Below are 330 nucleotides of genomic sequence, written 5' to 3'. Positions count from 1 at the left end.
CATAGAAGATACATTGCATATACAGTTCCAATACTCAGTCACACACGACACCGAAACCTACTGTGATTTTCAACATCAGTGCTCCAGTCCATGCCGTCGTTCTTGCACTGGTAAAGGTCGCAGGGCTCACTGAATGTGCATCGTATGTCCTCCTGCAAAAGGTTGATTTTTAGTAATACTTTCGCTGCCAAATTAGCTTGTTTTATATTGCTAGTTCTTTTATGCTTTGCTAGTGTAATGTAAACTAGCATTAACAGTTCTATAGTAATTTAGTGGTAATGGTAAAACTTTATAAGTTCGCTTATATGTTTGTGCATTTATATATGTTAT

The 330-nt window shown here is 36.7% G+C and overlaps 1 protein-coding gene across 1 annotated transcript in view; it reads right to left on the bottom strand.

The window, feature by feature from the left end:
* Positions 1–330, bottom strand: part of LOC119592420 (MAM and LDL-receptor class A domain-containing protein 2-like) — a 7,391-nt gene that overhangs the window by 714 nt on the left and 6,347 nt on the right. The window contains exon 14 of the mRNA XM_037941242.1: positions 62–152. Within this exon, the coding sequence (XP_037797170.1) occupies positions 62–152 (91 nt within the window). The remainder of the gene's footprint in view (positions 1–61; positions 153–330) is intronic.

Source organism: Penaeus monodon, chromosome 30 (assembly GCF_015228065.2).
Source record: "Penaeus monodon isolate SGIC_2016 chromosome 30, NSTDA_Pmon_1, whole genome shotgun sequence".
Lineage (NCBI taxonomy): Eukaryota > Metazoa > Arthropoda > Malacostraca > Decapoda > Penaeidae > Penaeus > Penaeus monodon.
The sequence above is the reverse complement of the archived record's forward strand: the minus strand, read 5'-3'. Positions and strand labels throughout refer to the sequence as shown.